The following is a 26,568-nucleotide window of genomic DNA, read 5'->3' as shown; positions in this document are numbered from 1 at the left end:
GAAGGACTCTGACTGGCAAAAATCTAGATTATGTGTCTGAATATTTATTGCAAGAGCATCTGGGAATGTCATTGTTGACACTTTGAAGTTCTACTGTGGGGAGTATCTCAATCCTAAGAAATGCTTCCAAAGCTGAGTGACCAATAAGCAACATATCTACTATTGTTGTAAAATAAAAAATGAAATTCTGTCACTTTTACATAATGAAAGTAATCTTGAATAAATTATTAATAAATGCATATCAGAGAAAACATTTAATCACATTCATATTGGTTAACAGCACCTTGAATTAAGTGATTCTACATGGCTGTAAAATCTCAAATGATTTACTAACAGTCGGTGCTCAGTAGGATGCAGAGAAGTAATCCACATTGTTTTGGTGATCAAGGGAATACAGATTCTACATTGTATCAAATAATATCACATTAAAATTTTACAATTCATTTGGAAAATAATTACTACATTTAGAGAGATAGAAGCTTTGAGTTTACGTATTTGTGATGAAGAGGTAAACGTCTATCCCACACTGTCTACACAAGTTTTTATAAGTTTCTTTGAATATTTGGCAGAGTTCTTTCAATACTTCAGGCAGAATTCTTCCTGAAATTTTCACATACATTTATGTGAGCAACTGACTATGGTTAGGTTCAATCGGTGACTGTGGAACAATGCAATCATTTTTGTTTTCTGTAATGTTTGTACATTCAGTATATTCTCTTTCCATTCTCTTTATATAAATCACATTTAGCCATTTTAAATCCCCCCAAAATGGCAAGACACACTCACAAGACACTGGCTCACAGAAGGTTCATGCAGAAACTCTAACTGTCATTCTTATTTTCAGTATGGAAAAAAAGATAGGTGACATCACTGTATCTAGATGCTTCCTAAATAGTGAGAGATAAAAATGTATCCATTTTGAAGATTTCTTCATGAAGACAGTTGTAAAACTTTTCAAAGTACATAAAGGGGGCAGAGATCATGATTCATGTATTCATTCATCCAACAAACATTTATTGAGTGACTATTATGTGCCTTAGGCATTTGGTATACTTAAGTAAGCAAAACAGATTCCATTCCCCTTCAAGAATAAAATAGAGAATGCCCTTTCAAAACAGATTCTTCTCCAAAGAATAAAACAGAAAACTCCCCTTAAAGAACTTAAAACATTAAGGAAGTTAATTATTAAGGAACTTAAAATTGAGAAATGTGAGTAAAAAAAGGCATATAGTGATAACAGCTATGAACAAAGAAGAATAGGAAACAGGGTACTGGGAGTGCCAGTGTTTGGGGAGGGGCAAGTTGCAGTTCTAAATAGGATGTGTATTTAGTATCATGGAAAAGGAATATTTGAACAAAAATTTGGAGGAGATAAGGCTATTCACCATCCTCGTGTCTGAAGAAAGAGCATTCCAGGAAGAAAGAATGGACTGGGAAAGGCCAGACAGTGCCTGTTGCATTTAAGGCATGAAGGTCACCTGGCTAGATGTAGAGGGCACTCAACTGAAGGAGGGCAGGAGCAGGTGAGGTGAACGTTGAAGCCACAAGCTGGGATAGGACTTCCTGAGGTCCAAACTGACTCTGCTACTTCGTAGCTTCTGCATGATACTTAATATTTCCAGACCTTTTAGTTCTTACCTATAAAATAAATCAAATGCATGTGATGTTTTTTATATGTAATGTTATGCACAATAAGATCTCTATAATAATATGCTAGTTAGCTGACACTAATTGTGGCAAAAGAGTTGCTGGTAGGGCTAGACCACTTTACAAATCCCATCAAGTGATTTCAGTGAACCCGATGAGTGCTGGCAGAAGAGGGCAAGTGGGTGTGAGTGGTTTAATATCCCATTTTATGTTCCCCAAATATTTATTTTAGAAATTTGACTATAGAAAAATTACAGCTTTGAAATATATTTGTGGCTGTTGGGGGTATGTTATAATATTATGAATGAAATCAGGGGAGTAGGGAAAGAACAAAATATTACCTATTGGTGTTTTGGAGGCAATAGGATAATGTGAATTTTATAATCACAAGAAGGCACAACTGACTAAAGATTGAGAAAATTAGTTAAAACTTTCTGCAACATCTCATGTTAGCAAGAGCAAAATAAAACTATATGAAGTAAGGTATAAACAAATCAGCTGTACCACATTACATTTAAAGTTAGTGTGGAAATATATTAAATAGATATATGTTCATGAAATCAAGAACACGAAAAAATAACCAACCAGAGTTAGCTCACATGTTGTTCAAGAAAGTGTTTCAATTCACCTTTAGGACATTCTTATGGTGGAGACTGGTACGCCAGCCTACCCTAGTGCACTGATACTGGGTATTAAGATAAAACGGTATTTTAAAAAAATTATTTAATTTTAGGTGTAGTTGAAAGAACTTTGGGCATAGATTTAGATTAATATGTTGTGCAATCATGGACAATTCAATATACAAATGTAAATGCTGTAATTACTAGTATCAACAGCATAATCACAAGGCTTGATTTTAATATACTTACATCTTAGAAATGATATTTTAACAGTATATTGAAAAGATTATATTAGATATTCAATAACCTATGCTTTGCTCAGTGAATCACCCATTAGAAGTCATTTAAATCTGTTTCAATGTCAAGTTCTTATAATAGTTTAATTTCATTCAACTCTTGATTAACTCTGAATAGATTATTCACTTGGTTACTTGTAAAAAGTCAGGTACCACAAATATTTAATGCCAACATTGTTTACACAGTCTTTCCTAGATATTCTGGGTTCAACATCTTTGGACATAGCAGTCATTATCTCATTGTGGGAGATTAGATTAGAAAAATCTCAAAGGACATTGTCAGTGCAGGAGAGTAAACTGGTTCGCTGAAACAGCCTTCTCATATTGATTTGATTTCTCTTTCAAGCATCCCTCTCTTCAGAGATGAGAAACCTTCAACTAGTCAATTTCATTGTTCCAGATGATAAGGTAACACATCTCTCAGTGTGCATTAATTTATTGACATTCTAATTTACAACTGAGAGTTTATGAAATAATTCCCCAACATATGGACATTTTAGATGAAATAAAAGGAAAAAACTTTTGGAAACACTAAAGGCAAGTGAGTCAATGGGGTAACTTGAACCCTAAATTGGGGCTATAGACCATGTCATAGTATTTCCAGTATAAAAAAGTTAATTAATAGTTTTCTTAAACCTATATATATTTGCCAGGAGAAGTTAGCTGTGTCACATATTTTATGAATTTCATCAGTGTAAGAAGTAAGTGAAAGGAATATTAGTAATATTTCAATGTTCTAGAAAAAAACCCTTTCATGTGTTTGTATACATTGTTAAAAATGTGACATGTGAAATATTTAAGTTCACTTCATTATTGTCTCAAAGCAGGATTGAAATGGATCAAGAATGATATATAACCATTGAGCCAGCCAAATCAAGCACATATGAAGATAGAAAATCCACCGGAAACGTGATGCACGTTAACTATGAATGTAACAGCATCTTCTTGTTTCATCAATGATTTTAAATATTCTCCTCAAGTATTACAGAAGTGTTATTTATCAAAAAATCAGACAGAAAAGCCAAATGACAGGTAGATCTTCTTTATTAGAATCTTCACAGGACAGGCACTGCTTTGCAAGAATTTCAAAACAGAAGTCCATTATATTACAGAAGGCATACTTAATTCAAATACGGTGACCATAATCATACTATTCCATGCATCTTTCTGTCATGTTATTGTGAATGATGACCAATATTGCCACTTTTATAGAAACAATATGTTTAATGTCAAAATCATTTCCTGTTTAAAAAAATATATTCACCCAATTCTGTGAAAAGATAAGTTAATTGCCAAACAAAATATTAGTCATCAAATGAATATAACTTTCATTCAATCAAATTTTTCAGTTCCCGGAGTTTACATGATATAAAAATCACCATGGAATCACAACTTCACCATAGGATGGTATAAAAATTCCAGTAAAATAAACAATTATGATAATAAACTCAGGTTGAATCAATAATAAGTGTTTATAATCTGCTTATGATTTTATACATGTCTACATATAAATACTTTCCATATTATTTTTCTGAGTCAGTGTCTGAATTCTGCTCAAAATAACAAGATACAACTTACAACATTGCAGTTTCAAACCAGTAAGGTCTGAGATTTTTTTAAATAGCATATATTAGTTTATTTATTTAATTTTTGTCATAGCAAACTACCACAAATATAGTTGCTTAAAACCACAGAAATTAATTATCTTGGTAATTTTGTAGTTCAAAGTCTGACATGGGTCTCATTTTGCTAAACTCAGGATGTCCACAGGGCTGCCTTCTTTCTGGTCTTTAAAAAACTTTTCCTCATCTTTTTTTAGCTTATTAAGCCTACTCTCACTCATTTCTTGGCCCATAGGCTTCATCCTCCATCTTAACAGCCACAGCATCTTTCTGACCCTTCTTCAATTGTCGAATCTCTGTCTCCGACCCAGCTGGGAAAGGTCCTCTGCTTTTGAGAACTCAGGATTAGATATGGTCAAACAGAATACTTTGAGATGGTGTTCTCATACCTGAGTCTTTACCTTAGTTGCATCAGCAAATTCCTTTTGCCTTGTAAGGTACAATATTTACCTGTTTCGGGGATTAAGCTATAGACATCTTTGGAGGGCGCATTATGGAGCAGAAATGAAGCACGAGATTAAGGCATATTAGAACCGTAGGTCCGAGGGTGACTGTGGTTGGCATCATCACTCCAATTCTTGTCAACATTATTAATTGGATCTTTATTTTCATGCCTATTCAAAAGTTTAAAAATTATCTGATTCAAAAATCTGGCACTCCACGGGGAGGGAAAATAACCCTTTTTTTTTTTCTTTGAGTTTTTCAGAGAGTCTGTAGAATATTCTAGTTTGTTCTCAGAGCAAGCAGTTTGGAGGATGTTATAAATGTTTTTGCCAGTTCTTGCAACTAAGAGAATTCAAAAAATATTATTTTGAATTTAGAAAGAGCTTTTGGTTTGTATTTAAACCTTTTTTTTTCTTTTGAAATAACTTAAAAATTTGATATTGAATGTTAGGTGTATTGAAGAGAGGATTTGCTATTTAGTTTTAAGAAAATAAGCATTTATATGTAATGTGATCTTAGTTTATTCATTTAATCTCTCTTATACTTTGTTTTCTCACTTACATCCATTCTTACCACTTCTCATCATGTGCCTGTGAGAGTCAAACATAGAGATGTTAGATCTGTAAGCAGTACCATGCTATGCAAATTTTGGTTCTTAATAATAATTTATTCTCTTAGCACCCATTGGATAAGATATCGTTATTTCCTTTTAATTAAAACAGTAAAGGCATACACACATGAGCACACAGGGCAAAGTGACTCGATGAGCTCATTCAGAGATAGTTTTAGAACTTTCACTTTTGCTATCTTTCCCTCTCGTGTTTTGTTTTTTTTTTTTTTTTTTTTGGAGGCACTTGTTTAAAAATTCCAAATTCTCTCTTGAGATGGAGCTTAGGTCTGGGGTAGAAAAGGTGTTGATTTCATAACTAGGGCAGCCTATATTAAAGTCTTGAGGCCCTTGGGATTGACAATGAAAAGCCCTCATTCTACTTTTCTTTTGAAACAACTGTTTCAAAAGGAATGATCTCAAAGCAAGTTACAGACACTCAGCAAAAGATTTGTAGTAGGAAAAGTGAACTTGCCTTTTGAGTTTGCTTTTAAGCAGGGAGGTAAATACGGAGAGGGGTCTAGTGAAATTTCCACAGTTTCATTGTGGTCTTTGCTTATTTGTACTCAAATTGGTTAATATTTTAATTAGCAAAATACTTTCTGCTAAGGCTTTGTGCATAGAGGAAATACAACTGGATTGTTGATAAATTATACAAGAAACAGCATGTGGCTGAGTTTTCATAGCACCTTTAATTGGAGGCTTAGAGCACCTGCTAGATTTCAGGTCATATGATCCACCCCACAGAAGCACATAATACTTCCCAAAAGATTCCTCTGCCAGGGGGCAGTGATAAATCCCCTCCTCAGCAAGACAAGTTAGCCTTTATTTTTTGCATTGCTGTGGGCATCTCACATGACATTCCCAAATAAGGTATTGTGCTACAAGCCTGCTATGATTACTAGTAATGACTTAACTGCAAAGGAATTATTACAGTATGAATAACAGTGGTTTACACTGTGAATGCCCTAGCTACTCCAAAAATGCCAGAGCATCAAATATAAAGTGCTTCTCATTCGCCAGTTTGAAAGAGTAAAAGTCAGAAGACTACAAATGCTGCTAATCTGTAAACACTGGTTGTTCATTCAACAGCAGGAAGCAAAACAAATGTAAAACAAGTGATGGCATTAGCCATTGTGCTGTGTGCAAAGACAATTATATTAAGGGAATGAAAAAAAAGGAAGATTATATTCAAATACAAGGCAATTGAGAAAAAAAGATTTTTGCCTTCAAAGCTATTAAATAGGAAATTTATGTGAGTTTTGACTTTGGATTTTGGACTGATCACATTACCACTGTTACGAGGCATGTGTCTTGTCCCACATAGTCATATCTGGCACTATAGATTAATGGTATAGAAGTACAAAATTAAATTTATGTTCTTAATTTTATTGATATACATCTTTATTTTCAAAAAGGATTTGCATTCAATTGAAAAATTAAACATGACATAACTAAAAAGCACAGAAAATTAATTTAAAGGAGCAAATACTAAATAACGTTATTTATTGTATGGCATGTGTGGTTAAAAATAATTAATTTACCCACCCGATGTTTAAGAAATATGCCAATTACATATGTATACCTCAAATAGTCATTTATTGATTGAGCTGATGTTTACCTTCTAGAATTGCAGTTTACAGTTAAAGATAATAGATGAGATATAAACTTTATATAGCATTATAAATTAGGGCAGTGCATTTTGCAGGCATTCACTTTAAAGGAAAAAGAAAAATGAAAAAAGCTTCTCAATCTAGAGATTAATGCTTCTTAGTCTCTATAATTTAAAAACTGATAATGCCAAGAAGAGGGCTTTTTATGCTGTAACAGGCAAACTTTATAACTGTGAATGCGCACTGAATTTCATAAATAAAAGGCAAACATATCTTATTTGCCAGCTTATTTTTAAGAACTTTTGGGTTTGAAAAATAGAAAGGATTTGTGGAACTTCTAAATTATTTCATAAAACTATCTACTGGGGCATTACCTTTTACCCAGGTACCCTTTCCACTAGAAGTGATCCCAGTTAAATTTCATTGTTTTCCTTCATGATAACTTGTCCTACTTGCCCAAACACCTATGCTACTTCTCATGATCCCATACATCTAAACATTGGCATTGCAAAGTCCGCAAGTCAGGTGAATGAAAGTAGTAAAGTATCTAAGAAGTGTGTGGATGCCTTGCACGGTTGGAGCTCATAGAGATTTTATTGGCAACTTGACTCCCAGATGGGCTACGGGCTGGGAATTTTACTTCTTCAGCACTTAGAACTCTGTTCAATATACTTGTCTTCCTATTCAGGTTTTAATACCCAGTTGCTTGACCAAGGGACAAGAAATGACTTCTACTTGGGATTTTTGAATAATTGCCAGAAAGGAATTGACTCTGAGAATTGCCACTTCCCAGGTCACCGTAGTGTTCAAAAAGCCAAATTGTCTAAGCCAGAGGTTAGAGACTGGGCTTATATGAACAACACGGTAACAATCTAGGTGACAATAATAGTGATCCATGTAGTTATCATCTGAGGGAGAGGGTAGAAAGTAGAGGAGCTATCAAACCCTGTTTTAATATGCTTAAGAGACGATTAATGTTCATATTAATATTTATAGCCTTAGATCACTGAAATCAAGTAAAGGCCATGCCACGAAACATGGCAATACATTTTATGTCTTTGTCACAATACATTTCCGAAGTATTTTCTCATTTTTTAAGCTAGGTTGGAGGTTGATAACTTACGGACTTCAGGTCTAATGTAGTCTGTTACCTATTTATGCAGGCTCTTAGGCTACAAAGAAACTTTAAGTTGTTGAAAACTATCAAAAGTAGAATAATATTTCATGGCAAATGAAAATTATATGAAATTCAAATTTCAGTGTCCATAAATAGATATTCACTGGACCGCAGCCATGCTCATTTATTTATGTATTGTCTATGACTGCTTTTGCATTACAACAGCAGAGTTGAATCATTGCAATGGAGATCATATGGCCTGCAAAGCCTCAAATATGTACTGTCTGGTCCTTTACAAAAAAAAAAAAAAAAAACCCTAAACTAAAAGCTTGCAGACCTGTAAATTGAATTATTTACTCTTTTAGGGTCAGAGACCATATTTTGTACATTTCAAACTTACCCCAGATTGAAGAAAACATAGAAGGTGCTCAAGGATAATTCACTGTTGCTCACTCCCCATGCATGACTGCCAATTCAAAACAGTCATAAGCTTTACTAGCAAACTGAGTATTGTGACCCAGAGGGATTTTGTAGCATGTGAGCAGGGCTCCTGATGTTCAGGACAGAGTGATTGCACATTGAGCACTGCACATTGAGCACATGCTCCGTATAATTAATTATTCTACTTTCTCTACCTTCGTTTTACATATGGAGACAGTTTAGCTTGAGAGATTATAATAAAAAAGAAACACACACACACATACACACAGACACACACACACCACAATAGAAAAAATAATAATATTTACCAAAAAAGACAAAGAAATGGATACAACAGTAATTTCTAATATAAAATGATTACCTACTATGTGACTAGCACATATTTTAATCTATTGATTTTTTTCTTGGCCGGCCGTGTTAGCTCATGCCTGTAATCCCAGCACTTCAGGAGGCTGGGACTGGAGGACCACTTGAGTGCAGGTGTTTTGAGACCAGCCTGGGCAACATGGTGAGACTGTCTCCACGAAAAAACAAATATAAAAATATTAGCTGAGTAGAGTGGGTTTCACCTGTGTTCCCAGCTACTTGGGAGGCTAAGGCAGGAAGATAGCTTAAGCCCAGGTGGTCAAGCCTGCAGTAAGCTGTGTTTGCACCACTGCACTCCAGCCTGGGCAACAGAGTGACAATTTATCAGTCCTCTCTCTCTTTTGCTCACTCTCTCACTCTCTGTCTCTCTCTCTCTCTCTCTCTCTCTCTCTTTATCTCTCTCTATATAGATATAGATATCTATCTATATAGAGATAAATTGTCTCTTTATCTCTCTCTATATATAATTTATATATAGACGCAATTTATCTCTAAATATTTCTTTCTATATATAATTACTATATAATTATATCTATATTACAATATATATAACATAATTATCTATAATAAATATTGTATATAATATCTATATATATTCAATGTTCACAAAATAGTCTCTCTCTATATATATATATCTATATATAACATATATTATATATAATATCTCTCTATATATTCAATGTTCACAGTAACAGCCTCTTTCTCTCTCTCTCTTTCTAGAGAGAGAGAGAGAACATTTAATATATATATACAGATATTATATAAAATATCTCTATATAATATGTCACATCTATTATATAATATATGATAATTTATAGAGATATTATATAGATATATTTTAGATATATATTATGTATTATATAGAGATATTATTTTATTATATATAATATATATCTATATATATTTCTATATAGTATATAGAGATATATTATTTTTATATGATATATAGATATATATCTCTATATGATATATATACATATGATATGGCATATCATATATGTTATATATAGATATATATCTATATATTATATAGACACATATTATATCTGTATATATTATATACAGATAATTATATATTATATACAGATATATATGTAATATATATAATTTATGTTATAAAATATCTCTCTATATGATATAGAGAGATATTATATAGAGAAATATTTTATACATATACATTATACATAATGTATATAGATATTATTTTATATATAATATATAATTATATATAATATATAATATCTATATAATATATAGATATTATATATAATATCTATATATAATATCCATATATAATATATATAGAGAGAGAAAGATACATATATAGAGAGAGAGGGAGAGAGACTGCTACTGTGAACATTGAATATATATACACATATTCTTCAATGTTCACAGTAATCCTTTCAAGTTGTTTTATTACCATTACCATTTTAGTGATGAAAAAAGAGATTTATTGTGGTTAAGTAATTTCCACAAGGTTTTACAAGTTGGGAAACTAGTTAGAATGCAGCTTTAACTCTTCCTGAATAGGTATCTATTATGAGCTGAAGTGTGTCCTCCCTCACTTAAAATTTTTACGTATTGAATTTCAAACTCCAATGTATCAGAATGTGACTGTATTTGAAAATAGAATCTTTAAAGAGGCAATTCAGTTAAAAAGGGGCCATTAAGATTGGTCTTAATCCAATATAGTTGGTGATCTTAAAAGAAGAAGAAATTTGGATACAGCCATGTCCAGAGGAAAGCTGATATGAAGACACAGGAAGAAGGTGGCTGTGTGCAAACCAATGAGTGAAGCCCCAAAATAAACCAATCCTGCCAACATTTGATATTAGACTTCTGTCCTTCAGAACAGTGGAAAAACAAATGCCTGCTGTTTAAGCCATACAATCTTAGGTGCTTTATCATGGCAGGCTTAACAAGTTAATATGTTATCTTAAAAAATATAAGTAAAGTGTGATTTCCATAAGACTGAATATCTGCTTTTAAGACTATGAATGAAAATAATTTGATGTATGATGAGGTGATCATGTTTCAAATCTATCTTTAAATTTTTACCTATATGTTTGAGGGCCTACTACCTCAGAAGGATTATTCTAGGTGTTCGGGATGTGTTGGTGAACAAGTGAGACAAAGTCCCTGACCTCATGAAGCTTCCATCCCAGGGGAGACAGTCAGAAAACGTATACACAGAATACATAACTAATACATTTCGAGTTAAAATGGAAACTTTGTGGAGTTTGACTAGCTATAGTAGTTGTAAAGATGTCTGGAAACATTTAAGCTGAACCTATGTGGTACGAAGACATTTAAAATATGAAAGAAAAAAAATTTCCAGAAAGTCTCCAGAGTTTCCAAGACAGGGATAATTTTGATATGTGTAAGTGATGGCAGAAAGACTATTTTGGTTAAAGCATAGAGAAAGAAATAAGTCGTGCTGGGAACTGAGGATGGAGAGGAAATCAGGATGCAGGTCTTACATGGCCTTTCGCTTTCAGGGGAGGAATTAGGGGGTGCTGAGCTATGAAAAACCATCTTATAATTTAAGAGTTTGTTTCGTCCACTCTTTAAGCCAGGTGAGCAATGATGGCTTAGGTTAGAGATTCAGCTATAAAAACATTAGAGGGTGAAAAGATTCTAGATGTGTGGTAGTGATATGTCAACACAAGTGATGACATGCTGCATGTAGACTGCAGGAAAAATAAAGAAAACAAGCATGATTCTTAAAAGTTGAAATAAAGAGAGGGCCAGGTGCAGCGGCTCATGCCTGTAATCCCAGCACTTTGGGAGGCCAAGGTGGGTGGATCATTTGAAGCCAAGAGTTTGAGATGAGCCTGGCCAACATGGTGCAACCCTGTCTGTACTAAAAATACCAGCTGGTAGTGGCGCACACCTGTAATCCCAGCTACTCAGGGAAAGCTGGGACAGGAGAATCACTTGAGCCTGGGAGGTGGAGGTTGTAGGGAGCTGAGATCACACCACTGTTCTAGTCTGGGTGACAGAATAAGACCCTGTCAAGAAAGAAAGAGAGAAAGAGAGAAAGAGAGAGAGAGAGAGAGAGAGAGAGAGAGGGAGGGAGGAGGGAGGGAGAGAGAGAAAGAAAGAGAGAAAGGAGAAAGAAAGAGAAAAAGAGAAAGAGAAAGAGGAGAGGAAGGAAGGAGGAAGGAAGGAAGGAAGAGAGAATTATCTTTGGCTTGTAGAGAGATGATTAAACATTCTGTTTCATATATATTTAAAGTTTTTACATTAAATACACCAGCAGAGATATGAAGTGGCCAATAGTATGTACAAGTATGGAGGTTCAAAAGAGAAAGCAGAGCTGGAGACAAGATGCAAGATTAATTCAAGTCATAGGCTTGGAAAAGGTTACATAATGAGAAATTGTAGCTTGGAAAGAAAAAAAGGGGCTTAAAGGAAGTCTAGAGAAGTCCACCACTGAAAACCAGCAAAAATTCATGAAAAGAAGTAGCCAGTGAAGTTAAAAAGATATTTCAGGCTGGGCACGGTGGCTCAAGGCTGTAATCCCAGCACTTTGGGAAGCCGAGGTGGGCGGATCACGAGGTCAGGAGATCGAGACCATCCTTGCCAACATGGTGAAACCCCGTCTCTACTCAAAATACAAAAATTAGCTGGATGTGGTGGCACACACCTGTAGTCCTACCTACTCGGGAGGCTGAGGCAGGAGAATTGCTTGAAACTGGGAGGCGGAGGTTTCAGGGAGCCAAAATTGTGCTGCACTCCAGCCTGGCGCCTGGCAGCAGAGTAAAACTCTGTCTAAAAAAAAAAAAAAAAAAAAAAAGATATTCCAAAGAGGGTGGTGTTACAGCAGCTTAGAGAGACATTCTACTGAGAAGGAAGGAATGGACAACAGAGTGAAGATCACTTGACATTTGAAGGCACAATTTCGGTGACAGGGACAGGTGCTTTGACACCCGTATTTGATGGGTTGAGAAGAGGACTAGAAGTGCAAGAATAAGATCAATAAATATAGAGAATTCTTCTACGGAGTTTTAAAAGAGAAAATGAATAGAAGCTGACAGCTGGTGAGCCCTGTGAGGCCATTTTTGAAAACATAGAATGATATTAAACAATTTTCATTGTTTACTTTACCATTGGGAATAATCTAGAGGTGAGAAAAACTTAATGATAGAGAGAGAGGAGGCCTAATCGTAGAGCAAGGGCAATCAATAAATGACAGAGAACAAGGTTCTTCAAACCACATGTGAAGAAATTGGCCTTAGATAATAGCTGACATCTCTATGCAACAGGAGGAAAGACCAAACTCTCTAGGTACAGATGCAGATACATGAGTGAATTCGTTGTGGAAAGGTAAGATCAATTCTTACGATAAATGTTTTCCATAATATTTGATTTATGATCTTCAGGGTAGAGTAAGGGGTTGTGGTATGTTTGGGAAGAGAAAAATGGCGTGAAAATGGTAATTGAAGAGCTTGGAGAGATGTGCTGAAATCTCCATGTGTGCTGACTGCCCATTTTGAGATTTGTAAATATAAATTTAAAGTGAGATCAGTTCACATAATGGAAGGAATTTTTCTTCAGTCATAAATAGCTGCTGAGACTGGTGGATAAATGGTTGGATTTAACCATAGTTGGGGTTTTGCCAGCAACTAGGTCAGAGGGTGAAGAGGAAAAAAAAGACCAGGGCCTTGGAAAGACATTGGCTATAGGTCCACAGAGTCACCAAGGAATCTAAGGAATCTTGGGTGCTTGAGGAGGGCGCCAAGGACAGGGTGTGGAGGAAGGTAAAGTAAAAATTGACTTGGTGAGGAAGAACATAGAGTCAATTATTGGAGGCCTGTGAGAGATGGAAAGGTAGCTGGAGTGGAATTACTTCAGTAAGTAAAGGAGAAAGTTAGAACATGGAAGTCAAGTGGGATGTACAAAATGCAAATTTGTGTCTGGTGTGAAGTGTCTCATGCTTATAATCCCAGCACTCTGGGAGGCCAAGTTGGGAGGATGGCATGAGGCCAGGGATTCAAGGTCAGCTTGGGCAACATAGAGAGTCCATATCCTTGTTAAAAATAGAAACAAAAATTAGCTGGGTATGGTGGCATGCCTACAGTCCCAGCTACTCAGGAGGCTGAGAGGGGAGGATCACTTGAGCCCAAGAGGTTGAGGCTGTAGTGAGCCATTTTGTGCCACTGCACTCCAGCCTGGGGGACAGAGCAAGACATTGTCTTGAAAATATAAATAAATAAAACAAAAATAAAATGCATATTATGTGGGAATGAAAGAGATGAAGATAAGACCCAGAAGTTGAGCAGATCAATGATTTTAGATGGATCAATGTTGAATTTCCACAGACAATGACTGGAGTAGCAATGAAAACATCAGTGAGCCAAGTACTAACAGCGATGAATGAAGTGTAGCTATGCGTTTTCACTTAAAAGGTTAAAAAGTGAGGGATTCTTTATACCTTAATAAGGCACTGCCTTAGTCTTTTCTGGAAGCTGTGGCTAATAACTCAGCTTTTAGAGATACATAACTTCTCTCTGTTTATCACACCACAGAATAGTTCACATGAGCTATTAATGTGGAGTTTCTATGCATGTGATATCAGAAGACCTCAAAGAACACTCTGATAAAACCTGAGAAATACTAGCGCATACACACATCTATGGACCATTCCAATTGCTTGATGGATGTAACAAAATTAGACTATTTCTCAGAAATAATCTAGTGTTTGCATGCTATTTGGAAAATCGGTTTTCTGGTTTACAACAAAAGTTCAAGCAGTGGAATTTAAAAAGTAGAATTACTTCAGTCTAGAACATAAAGTTCTCCTAAATCAACATTTTAAAATAGTGTTAAGGAAGCTAAAAAATATCTACATAATACAGTCAATTTCCTTTATCAGGAAAGTTGAGAAAGAAGATTAGAATACATCTTTCTTTGAAGTGTACATTAAATCACTTATTAACAGTTTATTCTTTGGTCTAAATATGTATAGCAGAATAATATGAAGGTAGGCCCAGACATAAAACTAGCAGTAATATGAAAAAGTATGTCATGAAGGTTTAAATATGTAATACTGGATTCTGTATACTGTTATATAACATTTTATCTATTAAAGGACTATAGAAGACTTGTGTAGAACATATTTAGAAAAAGAAAATTTCCCGATTAGCATAAATATTGATTTGACTTACAACATATTGCTATAATCATTGACAAGTGACTGATTTTTTTAAGCAACCAGTGAAGAAACTTACATATTTCCTTTATAAAGCAGAGTTTGTTTAAAATAGTGGCATATTCTTAAAGTTCCAGTAAATAGAGGCTTTCTGTAGCTGACCAGACTGTTAAATCATAAAACTACAATATGAGCAGTAAGTTTGCCATCTATTGGAGAAACAAACACAGTATAGTCTAAAGGCAAATATATAAGCACTTTTTTTTGTTATATAAGGTAATATTTCACCATATCAAAATATTCTAATTTACTCATAAACATTGGTCTTATTGCTGCTGTGACATATTTCATAGGAAGGACACTAGATCTGGAACTGTATACCACGGTTCCTTTCCCAACTTTTAATGTGCAGTGTAACCTTGTACGTGTTCTTTAGCATCCTATGTGCCACTTTCATTCTATACAAAAATAATTTATGAGGGTGATAGCAACAATTCATCAGTTCCTCGTATTTTATAAATATTGTAACATGAGTAAATGAGTAGAGGCAGATGTCACATTTAATGAAGTTCAATTTTAATTTTCCTTTTAGGTAAAAGACATACATATTTTTCTGATGTAAACTGTAGAAGCCACTGTACACAGAGTCTCATTTTAGGAGTGTAGGAGTTACCCAATATCTTGTAATTGAATGCATAAGTGAATGGGTAAAACACAAAATAAAAAATCTTTTAAAATTTTATAATTCTTTACCTCCTTACTGTGTGTAATCATTAAATTTTATTAACCTGTGACACAGGATTTACCAATTGTCTAAGTTGGAGAACTTTTCACTTTGGAGTAGAAACAAAAATAGATAAAAATAATGTATTGAAATTAAAGAAATTAAATCATTTTTGTAATTTTGTTTTATGTAAATACATAAAATAATTGTTATTTTTGTCTTTTCATGTTTAAGTGATAGAAAAATTAAAATTTCTCTTTGAACAGCATTGTAAACAAAATGAATTTTCTTAATCCACTTGAAAAATATTATTTTTAAGAAATGATGATGTCTTGTGATGAGGATTACAGAAAAGCCAGCTGAAGGCAGGCAAATGGTACAAGTTTTCAGGACATGGTTAAGACACTTTCATTCTTCTGGGATTTATCCTTAAAACATAATCAGAAATTCACAGAAACAGTATGTGCGTGTATATCCAGTGTTATTTAAACATTGCACACTTGTTAATAAGTAAATATAACACTATGTATATGGCTATTCTAAATTAGTTACAGCTTCAAAGAATATAGATAGAATATACAAATTCAGGCAACGTGGTCATAACATTTATGGTACATTCATCAGTCATCACAGTTGATATCTTCAGTAGCAGGAAAAAGTTTAAATGTCAGAGCTCCTAAACTAGAAACGAAAATAGGAAAGCTAAATTAAAATAAAAGCAATCCATAATTTCATATCTGAATATCTTTAACATAAGATAATGTTATGCTAATACACTCTAATTAGTAAGTTAACATTCATTAACCTTTTATTACACCTTTGTCGAGAAATTATTGTAAATCCTACACCATTAATGTCTGTACAGGTCACTCGGTGTTCTGAAATATACATCTTTCTAGAATGTAATAATAGTCACTTTATTAAAGTTGAATTACACAAGATAGGTCAAGGCAAGACGTGTGGAACTTTTTTCTTTAAACAAAAATCCAATATATTTCAAATGGAAAATAAAAAGACAAGGAAATGTGTCTATTTTAGAGTTCTTTTTCTAACTTTGGCTGTAAAATTTTATGATTTTAGTGTTTTAGCCATCAAAATGTTAGCTAGTTAACAATGAGGATCATTATGATATGCTTTTCTTAGAGAACAAAAGGATGGAGTTTATGAGGCGAAGGTGACAATATTTGCAAGAATCTTAAGTCTTCACACATGTTTCAACCATTAAACTTAGCCTGAGCATAACCAAGTTTAATCTTTGAATCTCTGTATTTTGTTCATTCTTTTATGTCCAAAATTATTTCATCACAAATTTTGCACCATTTACCATAAACCTGGAACTTCAGGTATGTGCTTGTGTGATCAGTTTGAGAGTCTGTTTTATAATGAGAAGAAAATAAGAGGTGAAAAGCAATATAACTTTAGCAAGTGCATTTTCCCCAAGACCTCACTATATTCTGTATAAGCATCTGACCTCAGGATCTGAGGTCTGGCAATTCACTTATTTCTTTAGCGGGGCTAATTTATTTGGCACCTATCTGCAATGTTAAACTGATTATTTTCCATTGAGGTCACTATGGATAGTGTTTCAGCATATGGAAACATATGGAGGAATAGATAAATCAAAATAGATAAAACAAAAACTGTTTGCCACAATGAATAGAAACAGATTTCCATTTATTTGTACAGTGTCAAACAAAGGCATACAATTTCATTGTAAAATTATATCAGTTACATAATCTTTAAAGTTTGAAAATTATTAGCATAATCTGGAGTATTTCTTCCAAATCTCTTATTTCTTCCAAAGCTTAGCATGGAAATGTCTACCGAGACAACAAACTTCACAGGAACTTCAAATGTTTTTATTTATCTTATCTAATAAATACACTGAGAAAATTATACTATGAAGTGAATTTGAAAGGAAGTATGCACATATGTCATATGTCAAAATACTATTCCATATATGGAAAAAAATCTTCTTAGTCTCTTTGTACCAGCATCAAACTATGAGAACAATATTTATAATCAACTGTGTAAATCTTATTTGCTTTATTCAATATTTCCTCACCAGTTTCAGGTTTTTAAAAATGATACCCGAGATGCTCAAGGGGCATTTGTTCTTTAAATTCCCTGGTTTCCAGTGCTCTATAACCTTTTGAAAAAATTAATTTTGAATCAAAATTTATTATGCTGCTGTTTTCCTTCTGATTTTTTAAAAGCTTTAGAGAGATAGTCTGACTACCTTCTATGAAGTTATTTAAACATGACCCACAGTTTTCATACTTTCAGAAAATTTGGGGAAGATTCTCCACCCTTGAATAACTCATGCTTATGAGTAGAGTCATAAGCTGATCTCTGCGTACCTGCTCCTCCAGGCTGCTGATTTGTTGTCTGGGTCTGCAAATGATCTCAAGAGGCAGTTGAGGATGGAGGATGGAATGATCATAGTGAGTGTAAATATGAATTAATGCCAAGAGACAAAAAAAAATGGGAATAAGAAAACTTGAATGTAATAGGGGAGAGTCCCACTGTTTCTCATCTTTTTCACATCAAATATGAGAAGTAGAAAAGAGAAGAGAGAATCGAGAATGACAGAATCTGAGAGCACTTTTATTAGGTTAATTTCCAAATACAGTTTTGGATGAAAGGAGAAGTCAATAGAAAAGGAGTATAGGAAAGAGAAAACACTAAGAGTTAAGATTCGTAAAGTCAGGATTTAAGTTCGTTACAACTCTGACTTTAAAAGGCAAAACTCATCAAAGAGTAGAAACGTAGACTATGTAGCATCTCTTTTTAATAAATAATAAAGAAAAATATATTATTCTAGCTGAACAGTTTAATTTTGATTGCTTGGAAGATTGTGTAAAGATTCTGTCAATAATCAGTTTGATATTACCCAGAGAAACAGGAAGCACCAAAGTAGTAAAGAGCCAGGGTCTGTGAAGAATAAATTGGGCCCAAATAACTTTATTATCTTTGTGAGAGAATAGCAAGCTAAAATATAATAATCAGTGGAAAAATTTTGAATTTCACGAAAGATCTACTCTTGATCGAAGTGGCATTCTATTGTAACTAAGGCCTAAAAAGGAACCTGTGGGATATTATTGCTATCAGGAAGAATTAGATTAAATCACGTAAAATCTATTATTTCATACTCAAATGTGATGAAAGAAACTGAGTACCTTACTGATGATTAGTGGGATATTTTGAGAATGTGTAAAGTAATATTTACCACAGTTCAGAACACTACGGTTAGAAGATAATGTCAGCAGCTCAAGGAGTTATGATGGCATTAATCATTGAGAATGACATTTACGTGTGAAAGTTCTGTTTGGGCATTATTTATTCCAGCTAGAATGGAAAGGAAGACAAAGGAATTTTTTTTTTTTCTGTGAAAATGAAGTTTGCCCTAAGATTCTCTGGTGGTGCAGAACTAGAACTGTATGGAACGCAGAAATAGCCCTAATTTGAAAAAGTAGTTTGGGAAATAAACTAACAAGCATTTAAACATATGCTTTTTACTTCTGTTCCTTAGAAGCATTAAGTTATTTCATTAGTGTGAGCACGGTCTTGAATACCTCTTTTCACAAGTTCAGGGTTCAAATATGACCACAGCCACTATTTGACTTACATTTTCTCATATATTTTGTAACATAAAGGAAATAGATTGCAATTATTTCTAAAATTATTTGTATCTCTACAAATAGTATGATTCCCTTTATTTCTAGATGATCATCCAGGCTTACTAAAGAGTCAATAATCCTAAAGGTTTAATCTGAGTATTGTAATAACACTATTTAGGAATTTATGACTGCTTAAAACTTTCCTCTGCTAAATTTTGTATATGTGTTACAAATGTACTAATTTATAATGTATACAACATCACATTTTTATTTTAATGGGAAAGAAAACATCCCAAGTGTAATAGTGGTTCTCTGGGCTTGTGATTTAATGCCTCTACCACACTTAAAAGCCTTTAGTAAAAGAATTGAGATGTTCTAGTGGTAACGATCACTGGCGGAAAGAAGCTATTTTCTCTTATTCCCTGGCGGACAGAGATACTTAATATTCTCTAATTCATAGGGCAGCTCTTTTCAACCAAGTATTGTCCTTCCTCGTATCTAATAGTGCCCATGTTGCAAAATAGTAAAGCACTGTCCAACCAATGTTCGTATTTCAAAATGTACAAGTTTTTCTTTTCGCCTCATGACAGTTATCAAATGAATGACAAAGACTAGAAGGTTTTGTTTTCATGGCCAATCCAACTAAGTAACAGTAAATATAATATACTAATAACAACTGGACAAAATTACCTGATATTTAAGTGATGCTAGGATTGTGATTGGCAACCCTTCATATATTGCCTCAAGCGTTCTTAAGGGGAAGAAAAGAAACAGTTGAACAATGTGTCCTGGGGCTGTTCTTATAGAGTATATACTAATCCTCTTCAGAAAATACTTTGCATTGATTATGTAGAAAAAACTTCTTGGACAGAAGCCATACAAACTCTCACTACCGAGGAAAATATGGCAGAAAATAGATAGAGACAAAAGATGACTCTTTTAAGCTAGGATATTGTATACTCACAGATTACTGAACTCTGCTACGGTTGAATTTGTCCCCCAAAAAGAGTATGTTCAAAACTTAATCCACAGAGAAACAATGCTGGGAGCTGAAACCTGATGAAAGGTAATTAGGTCACCAGAGCTCTGTGCCCTCATGGATGGATTAATGTCATTATCTTGGGAGTAGGATTTTTAATCATGGGAAAATGGGATTCTGATAAAAGGACAAGTTTCCCAGTTAGCCTCACCCTGTCTCCCCCTTTCATCTTCTGCCGTGTGATGATGCAGCAAAAAGACCCTTGCCAGATGCTGACCCTTGCTCTTGGACTTCTCAGCCTATGAAACTGTAAGCCCATCAGTGCCTGTTCGTTGTAAATTATCTAGTCTCTGGTACTGTTTCAGTAGCACAAAATTAATGAAGATAGAGGTTTGGAAATGGAAAATTGGGATGTTGCTATAACAAATACCCGAAAATGTGGACATGGTTTTGAAACTTGGTAATGGATAGAGGCTGGAAAAATTTAGAAGAGCAGGCTACAAAACTCTGTGTTGCTGTGAACAGAGGATTAAGAGCAATTCTGGTGAGGGATGAGAAGAAGAGAACTAGAGGGAAAAGTGTGAACATCTTGGAGATTAATTAAGGAGTTGTATTCAGAATTTGGTAGAAATATGGTCAGTAAAGGCTGCTGTGATGAGGTCTCAGAAGGAAGTAAGAAATACCTCGTTGGAAACCGGAGTAAAGGCCGTCTTTCTTATAAACTGGCATAAATTTGGCTGAATTGTGTCCATATCCCAGGGCTTTGAGGAAGGCGGAGCTTAAGAGAGATTAAGATATCTGGTGGAAGAAATTTCTAAAGAAAACATTGAAGGATCTGCATGGTTACTTTTAATTACGTATCATATGATATGAGGGGATAGAAATGATGTAAAGATAGAACATATAGTAAAGAGAAAGCAGGGTGGAAAGATTTGGAAAATTCACAGGCCGGCCACATAAAGAGTGAAAAGGCATGTTTAAGAGAGTCAATCAAGGGTTTGGCCAAAAGTCTGTTTACTCAAAAAATTCGTACACATAGAATCCTAAAACACATTTTAGAGATCTTTAAGACAAGCTAAGACCTTGAGGGCCAGGTTTCCAGAGAAGTACTTGCAGGATCTCGGCCATTGCTGCCCTGTGCCGCCTTGAGTGTCTGATCCCTGCATCAGGCACCGTGTTCTTTCGCTGTCCACCTGTGCCTCGAACAGAGTATACGTAGCAAACCTTGGCAACATTCATTTCATGCTGACTCTGCAGGCCAACAGAGTTCCTGAGCTGCAGGGGTATGGCTTCTTCCACCTAAATTTTAAAGGATGTTGCATACAGCCTAGGGGTTCAGGCAGAGACTTGCCATAAGCGTGGAGCAACAGCAGAGAGTTCCCAGTAGAACAATGTCTAGCAGAAATGTGGGATTGAATCTGCCATAGAGAACTTCCACCAGGCCAACGCTTAGTGGAGCCAACAGAGCAAGACCACTTCACAGACTCCAGCACTGCTGAGCTGCCATCATGCAACACCAACTTTGGAGAGCTGCAGGCACGAGACTCCAACCTGTGAGAGCTGCTATGTGGGTCCAGCCAAGTAAAGCCACATGAGTAAGGCTGTCTGAGGCCCCGGTGTGACCGACAGGGTGGCACCTAGAGCAAACGATTTTTCTAGAGTCTTAAGATTTAATGTCGTCTGCCCTGCTTGGTTTTGGACTTACTTGGGTCCTATTACTTCTTTCGTTTTGCTTGTTCTTACCTTTTGGTATGGGAATGTTTATCCCATGCCTGTTCTACTTTGTATTTTGGAGATAGACAACTTTTTTTGATTTCACAGTCTTACGGTAGGAAGGGAACTTGCTTTAGGATTAATTGTGCCTGGTTTCCACTGATATCTGATTCAAACGAGACTCTGAACTTTGGACTTGTGAGTTGGTTCACAATTAGTGAAGACTTTGCGGCTATTAGAATGGAATAAATGTATCTTTCTTGTGAGAAGGACAGAGTTTTAGGGCAGCTGGGGAACCCAGGGGTGGGTTCACTGTAAAAAGGCAAATTTGGTCTCCTTTTCTCTTCTCTTTCTCTCTCATTCCCTCTCTTTTTGCCCCTCTCTTATCCTTTTGCCTTCCATTATGAGATGAACATTTTCTTTATAAATTATCCAGGCTTGGATATTCTGTTATAGCAGCACAAAATAGACTAAGGCAAGCTCTAAGCTCCATGTGGATGAGGACTTTATCCTGTAATTCCTTAGCATTCCCTCCAACACTTAGAAGACTTAAAAGCAGATCGCTAATGTTTTATGAGTTACATGACTCCTTGCTTGCTAGATTCTCAAAATAAAATTAGATAATCTATTATAAAGCTTCTTTTTTTAAATAAGCACATGATATTATGTTTGTAATGTTATAAATGACTTAGCTTTCAGTGGGATTTAAACGTTCCTTGAAAGACAAGAGATAGATATAAGATAACAATAAATGTATAAAATATAATAGAGAAATAAAATACAAAATACAATATTTATCATATTTGGACAATATTTATCATATTTGCTGTATGTGAAAGTAAAATGAAGACCCAGCTGTGGAACAATCAATTATGCATGGCACTGAGAACATACTGGGCCAGTAACAGTGTATTGCTTTGCAATGGTTTGTGTTATTTGAAAATATTTTAATGGGATGATATAGAGTGTGTAGAAAAAAAAATCTTTTCTTTCTTCTAAACATTGGTTAGAGTCTTAAACCCCTTTGTATAGTATCATATTCTATTAATATAGGCAGATGTGGAACATACAGAGAACAGCAAATAAAACTTTTCAAGTAAGACATAACTGATGCTAAAACACGTTTTTCTAATGTGATGGTTTTATCAATGCAAAAGAGAGGAGGATGTTCCTCAAATACAAAATATTTTTAAATGAGAAGTTTGTAGTTGCTAAATTCTAGTTAACGTCAAGAATCCAAAAAAACAGGCACATATTTAAAGTTTAGTAGGATAGTAATATCAACTAGTGTCTTTAGTTGGTGATTTTTTTTTTCTCCTTTCTTTAAGTCTCTCAATGTCCATTACATCTAAGGAAAATATGGTCATAGAAGGTTTGGGTTTTTTTTTTTTTTTTCATGAAAGTAAAATAATTAGATTGTGTGTGTGTGTGTGTGTGTGTGTGTGTGTGTGTGTGTGTGTGGTGTGATATATATCTATATATTGTTTTTCCTTTGAAATGAAAGAATTAGAAATTAGCAAGAATTAGTAAGGAAATAATCTATTCAGCTGTTTGCAAATTGATTTGTGGTAAGGATGATTGCAAAAGTGAGTTAAACATATCAAGGGAAAAAAATTCAAAATATTAGGAATATATTGTATATCAAGGTTAATAGATTAAAAATTATTCCCCCATTGCTTTGTGTAGCAAAACTCAGGCCATTTTAGCCTACAGGTGACATAGTAAATACAATTTTTGTTGTTAAGGTTTTTGAGATTGTTATCTTAGCACATGTAGCAAAATGCATTAAATCCATTTAAGCTCTTAGGATAGTGTTTGGCATATTATGAGAGATCAATCTATGTTGGTGATATTGTTGTCATAATTATGTTGTCATAATTATGAAGTCATAATTAGTGGATTGCTAAGTAATTTGGCAAATCTGAGAAACGGACCTGTTGGACCCTAGAACTCCACTTCTAAATAAGAAGACGGCAGTTAACACATATTTAAGAAACCTGTGCTTATGTTGATTACCACTGGACAGAAAACGATCCCAAGGTAGAGTGAACGTACAGACTGTTCAAAATAGATGTGTTCAGTCATAATCTGCCAAAGAGGAACCTGGATCTTGTTTTTAATTTGGGGGCCTCAAAAGGGGAATTTCAATTCAGCCTGGAAATTAGAGGCTACTGAAACTCCCCGTAGGTGATGGCTTTTATCCGACTTGTTTCTTCTGGACTGAATAGAAACAGTAGGAGTTACCTACCTCTCTCCCCGCTGTATGTCCAAAATGTCTCTTTCTAACAAGCTGACGCTGGACGAGCTGGACGTGTAAGGGGAGCGGGTCGTTATGAGAGTCGACTTCAATGTTCCTATGAAGAACAACCAGATAACAAACAACCAGAGGATTAAGGCTGCTGTCCCAAGCATCAAATTCTGCTTAGATAATGGAGCAGAGTCAGTAGTCCTTAGGAGCCACCCAGGCCGGCCTGATGGTGTCCCTATGCCTGACAAATACTCCTTAGAGCCAGTTGCTGTGGAACTCAAATCTCTGCTGGGCAAGGATGTTCTGTTCTTGAAGGGCTGTGTAGGCTCAGAAGTCGAGAAAGCCTGTGCCAACCCAGCTGCTGGGTCTGTCATCCTGCTGGAGAACGTCCGCTTTCACGTGGAGGAAGAAGGGAAGGGAAAAGATGCTTCTGGAGAGAAGGCTGAAGCTGAGCCAGCCAAAATAGAAGCTTTCCGAGCTTCACTTTCCAATACAGGGGATGTCTATGTTAACGATGCTTTTGGCACTGCTCACAGAGCCCACAGTGCCATGGTAGGAGTCAATCTGCCACAGGAAGCTGGTGGTTTTTTGATGAAGGAGCTGAACTACTTTGCCAAGGCCTTGGAGAGCCCAGAGTGACCCTTCCTGGCCATGCTGGGCAGAGCTAAAGTTGCAGACAAGATCCACCTGATCAATAATATGCTGGACAAAGTCAATGAGATGACTATTGGGGGTGGAATGACTTTTACCTTCTTTAAGGTGCTCAACAACACGGAGATCGGTACTTCTCTGTTTGATGAAGAGGGAGCCAAGATTGTCAAAGACCTAATGTCCAAAGCTGAGAAGATTACCTTGCCCGTTGACTTTGTCACTGCTGACAAGTTTGATGAGAATGCCAAGGCTGGCCAAGCCACTGTGGCTTCTGGCATTCCTGCCGGCTGGATGGGCTTGGACTGTGGTCCTGAAAGCAGCAAGAAGTATGCTGAGGCTGTCACTCGGGCTAAGCGGATTGTGTGGAAGGGTCCTGTGGGGTTATTCGAATGGGAAGCTTTTGCCCGGGAAACAGAAGCCCTCGTGAACGAGGTGGTGAAAGCCACTTCTAGGGGCTGCATCACCATCATAGGTGGTGGAGACATTGCCACTTGCTGTGCCAAATGAAACACGGAGGATAAGGTCAGCCATGTGAGCACTGGGGGAGGTGCCAGTCTAGAGCTCCTGGAAGGTAAAGTCCTTCCTGGGGTGGATGCTCTCAGCAATATTCAGAACTTTCTTGCCTTTTAGTTCCTGTGCACAGCCCCCAAGTCAACTTAGAATTTTCTGCATCTTCACTTGGCATTAGCTAAAACCTTCCATGTCGATTCAGCTAGTGGCCAAGAAATGCAGTGCCAAGAACCCTTGCACAGCATCTCTGCTCATCTTTACTGCACCCTGGATATGCCTACATTCTTCAGGATCCCATTTGAATTTCTTAGTGACTAAACCATTGTGCATTCTAGAGTGCATATATTTATATTTTGCCTGTTAGTCAGCTGTGTTAGCTTAGTTCTCTTTTGAGGTAGCTTATCCTTACTAGCTTTGTCACTGTTTCACTACTCAGCGTGAAAACAAGATGAAATTGCCTTTGTAAGTAGGGAGGTGAAATTGATGATCCATTAAATGAACAATAAAAATGTCCATTGAAACCGTGAAAAAAACATATCAGTAGCTGTTTGAAACTTTTGATTAATCAATAACCCTATAAAAATAATATGAATATGAAAAAGATAATTTGGAAGATACCTACAAATAGCAAATTATATTTATTATAAAATATTGCAGTTTAAATACAGTCATATATGTAATGATATAAAAGTAAAATGTTTGAGTATATGAATATAATAGTGACGTTGAATTATTCCTAGCTAGAAAAATTTTAAATTAAGATTTTAGCACAAAAGAAAATATGAATGTAGGATATAAGAAGGTGAGTTTACATTTTGTTTTTTCCCAAAATATTATTCTATATATGATATAAAACTTGCTAGTACATATACACGTATGCACACACATAGTGTTTACATATCATAAATATTTTTACACATATGTATATATCACAAATGAATAAAATATTTTCTGTTAAAACATATTGGGTAAAAATTTTTATAAATCACATTTTCATAATAACTAAAAGCATACTGAAACCAACCATAATTATATATATATAATGTAATTCAAGAAAGACTTTTAAATGTACTATATACACATTTTAATAGATGAGCGGGTAATGGAAATTTTCTGATCCTTCTCTGCCACCTAGTGGTATACTCCACAGATTGTTTCTTTTTAAAGGCTAGTATAAAACTAATTGAATCGGAATT

General features: G+C 35.1%; 1 protein-coding gene and 1 pseudogene across 1 annotated transcript; both read left to right on the top strand.

The window, feature by feature from the left end:
* The first annotated feature begins 24,235 nt into the window (after positions 1-24,235).
* Positions 24,236-24,850, top strand: LOC101040574 (phosphoglycerate kinase 1-like; annotated as a pseudogene).
* On the top strand, positions 24,787-25,756 carry LOC141582030 (phosphoglycerate kinase 1-like). Its single transcript, XM_074389356.1, has one exon. It carries the CDS (start codon positions 24,863-24,865, stop codon positions 25,367-25,369), a length of 507 nt encoding a protein of 168 aa, XP_074245457.1. The 5' UTR covers positions 24,787-24,862; the 3' UTR covers positions 25,370-25,756.
* Positions 25,757-26,568: the final 812 nt, after the last annotated feature.

This window comes from Saimiri boliviensis, chromosome 18 (genome assembly GCF_048565385.1).
Source record: "Saimiri boliviensis isolate mSaiBol1 chromosome 18, mSaiBol1.pri, whole genome shotgun sequence".
NCBI classification, from domain to species: domain Eukaryota; kingdom Metazoa; phylum Chordata; class Mammalia; order Primates; family Cebidae; genus Saimiri; species Saimiri boliviensis.
This window is presented reverse-complemented; position numbering and strand designations above follow the sequence as displayed.